At 43.6% G+C, this 3,312-nt stretch overlaps 1 protein-coding gene across 1 annotated transcript; it reads left to right on the plus strand.

Moving 5' to 3' along the window:
- The first annotated feature begins 762 nt into the window (after positions 1 to 762).
- Positions 763 to 3,084, plus strand: kcnj13 (potassium inwardly rectifying channel subfamily J member 13). The gene is made up of 2 exons (XM_076075493.1): positions 763 to 1,279; positions 2,510 to 3,084. The coding sequence occupies exons 1-2, from the start codon at positions 763 to 765 to the stop codon at positions 3,082 to 3,084; spliced, it is 1,092 nt and encodes a 363-aa protein (XP_075931608.1).
- Positions 3,085 to 3,312: the final 228 nt, after the last annotated feature.

The following is a 3,312-nucleotide window of genomic DNA, read 5'->3' on the forward strand; positions in this document are numbered from 1 at the left end:
TAGCACATATCATAGCAATCCTCATAATAGATTATAGGATTTATGTGTGTAACTTTGAAATATTCTGGTGATATCAGATCAGTTATTGCCAAAATGGGAAGAGTTCATCTTTGTGTAGCATTTTGTCTGTGGTGATAGGTCTGGCTATGCGAGGCTAGTGCCAATGCAATGCTTAACTACAGTGGTGTTTCCACCTAAATGCTGATGTCAGTGTGCTAACATGCTCACAACGAATATGCTAGCATGTGATGTTAATCAGGTAATGTTTATCACATTCACCATCTTAATTTATCATGTTAACATGCTAACATTTGATAATTAGCATTCAACTCAAAGTACAGCTGAAGCTGATGGAAGTTATTTTTGCAGGTATTTGGTCACAAAACAATGTATTGGACACATTAACATTTTTCATTTGAATGAATGTCAGCATAAAATTCCATGACAATCTGTCATGGAATTTCCAGACATTTCTGTCTGGATCAAATTTAGATAACGAAGGCTGGTTGTTTATTTATTTACACGGGTAGTTATAGAAACGTCAAAATAGTTTTGGCAGGTAACATTGGAGCTATTTTTTGAGCAACTGACTGCAGCTACTCATTCAATCAATGGCTAGCACATTTCATATTCCCATGCACTGGACACAGAGATGAAACTGATATTGATATTGACTGATACAGTCTCATGAAACATCCCTATATCTGTCTTTTACCATTTCAATTTAGGATCATCCTGACTGCTTGAGATCCACCTGCAACCATGACAACCAAATCCAACAGCAGCGTTCTGGGTAGCAAGGCTTCTTCCTCTCCTCTCTTGTCTTCTCTACCCCGCCAACGCCTGGTCACCAAAGATGGACACTGTGCCCTTCGTCCACCTCTGTGCTCTTCAGGCTCATGGCGCGGGGCCTTAGGCAGAGCCTGGTTGCTCGCCCTGCAGGACCTGTGGGGACTGTTGGTGGGTCTGCGGTGGAGATGGGTCCTTCTGGCCTTCTGCGCCTCCTTCCTGGCCCACTGGCTGCTGTTTGCCTGTATGTGGTACTTGCTGGCCCACCTTAACGGAGACCTGGCTGTGCAGGACCATGATGCCCCCCCACAAGGGCATGTGGTTTGTGTGAAGCACATAACCAGTTTCACTGCTGCCTTTTCTTTCTCCCTGGAGACACAGCTGACCATCGGCTATGGCACCATGTTCCCCAGTGGGGACTGTCCCAGTGCCATAGCACTGCTGGCTGTGCAGATGCTGCTGGGGCTCATGCTGGAAGCATTCATCACAGGTACGACTCTCCTATTCCTAAATCCTTGTCTCCACAAAAATGAAGGTCTCAGTCTCAATTGCAAGTTCAATGCACACATTGGGATACTAACTGGAGCCAAAACTGAAGATAATGTACAGGCCAAAAATGATTGTGTATAAAATGTTTTTTCAGGACATTACATGAATCACAATCTCTCTCCACACCAATTGTGTTAACACTTACATCAATCTTAGTACAAACCCAGACCAGTTCAGTTATCTCTTAAACACCTAGTCATATCTTGACCCGAAAACATGGGGAAACAATTTTTGAAGAGGAAACCGAAATCCTACTAAGATCTGCCCTTGTGTTACAGAGTGGCCTATTACATTGTAAGTTAGTTTGTAAAACTGTATCATTTAACTGGGAAGGGAGAAAAGTGACTACTTCATTGTTTTAAATCTTTTAATGCAGACAAAATGTGACATCTGCTGGGCGACCATTGGAATTGCATTTATATGGAAGGATCAAATCAAAGTCAATGACTAAACAGTGACTTATTTTAGAAGTAGTCTCAAAGCTTTCACTTTTAATATTTTGTTCAGTAAAGACCACTTTTAAACAGTCCGTAAAAGAGTCTACAGCCCTGCTTTTCAGCAGTGTAGCTCAAAAAAGTCAGATTATCTAATATTTCAGAGAAGTGAAATATTTGTGCAGAACTTAGTTTTTTCTTTTTAGATAAACTAGCTCCACCTCAAGCAGCTACTACACTAAAATGCTGCTTGCACTCTGACACTATAATAATGTCATATCAAATAATATCAGTCAGGGGACTTTGAATAATAGTTCTGTACTTTTACTTACGTAATTTCTGAATGCTGGACTTTTACTTGTAATTCAGTATTTTTACGTTGTGGTGTTGGCACCACAACGTAAAAAGTCTAACCCCCGGCTCGTCACTGTGACGTCTAATTCTTATACAGTCAATGCTTGAAATAAACTAAATATCTACAGGCAAAACGTGTTCATAGCCATGCTTAATGGCCACATTCGAAGGCTGCACTAAAGTCTGCCATCATAATGAGGGGAGACACCCAACGAAATGTTCAAATATGTGTGTGAAGGTGGGTGGGGGAGGAGTTGGGCGGCACAAATATTACCTCGGCTGCTATAGTCGCAGCCTGATTTCTTTTGCAGCATGAGACAAATATTTTTGCAGTATTAAAGTCAAAACATCTCCTCTTCATATTATATTGTCCTAACCTTCAGGTGCATTCGTTGCCAAGATTGCACGTCCCCAGAAGAGAGCAGGAGCTATCCAGTTCAGCCCTCAGGCAGTGGTGGGCCAACACCAGGGCCAGATGTGCCTCATGCTGCGAGCCACCAACCTGCTGCAGCGACCTCTGGTGGATGTAAAAGTGAGTGCTGTGCTCTACAAGGAACATGAAGGTCAGGCCCTGCACCAGACCTCTCTGGACTTCCACTTGGATCATCTAGGCCAGCAGCCCTGTCCCTTCTTCATCTTCCCACTCACCTTTTACCACCCCCTGGACCGCCAAAGCCCCCTCTATCCCACCCTGTGTGAAGGCACATCCAACCCCTTTGAGTTGGTGGTCTTCCTGTCAGCCTTGCAGGAGGGAACTGGTGACTCCTGCCAGAAGAGGACCTCTTACCTGCGGCAAGAAATCCAGTTCGACCGCCGTTTTGTCCCTGCCTTGGGGATGGATGCTCGGGGGAGATACATGGTGAGCACCCAGCACTTTGACACAGCCCACTCAAAGGAGTCTTTGAACAAGGATTGTGTGGTGCAGATCAATGGTGATGGCAGCGACAGAATGGAGTAGGAATGCTGGGATGGGATTTCGGAGCGATAACGGGATGATAACAATGGGGTAGATATTTTTGTCAGGAGGTACTTGATTAAATTTGATAAATCTGAATCTGAAATAAAATTTGAAATAAAAATGTATATCAGATAAGGGTGCTGCTTCAGTCTGCCTCAGTTTCTTCCTCCAATCAATTGGAGTCCCTAGTGCAACAATCAGGGTATTATTCCTGTCATTCCTCATTGT

The sequence above is a fragment of the Anarhichas minor genome, unplaced genomic scaffold, assembly GCF_050575085.1.
Source record: "Anarhichas minor isolate MPS153535 unplaced genomic scaffold, ASM5057508v1 ptg000052l, whole genome shotgun sequence".
NCBI lineage: Eukaryota > Metazoa > Chordata > Actinopteri > Perciformes > Anarhichadidae > Anarhichas > Anarhichas minor.

Excerpts from the sequence above, each read along its gene's own strand:
- kcnj13 (XM_076075493.1), top strand. The coding sequence starts at position 763 with ATGACAACCAAATCCAACAGCAGCGTTCTGGGTAGCAAGGCTTCTTCC. Across the intron at positions 1,280-2,509 it reads GCTGGAAGCATTCATCACAG|GTGCATTCGTTGCCAAGATT; the intron begins GTACGACTCTCC and ends CCTAACCTTCAG.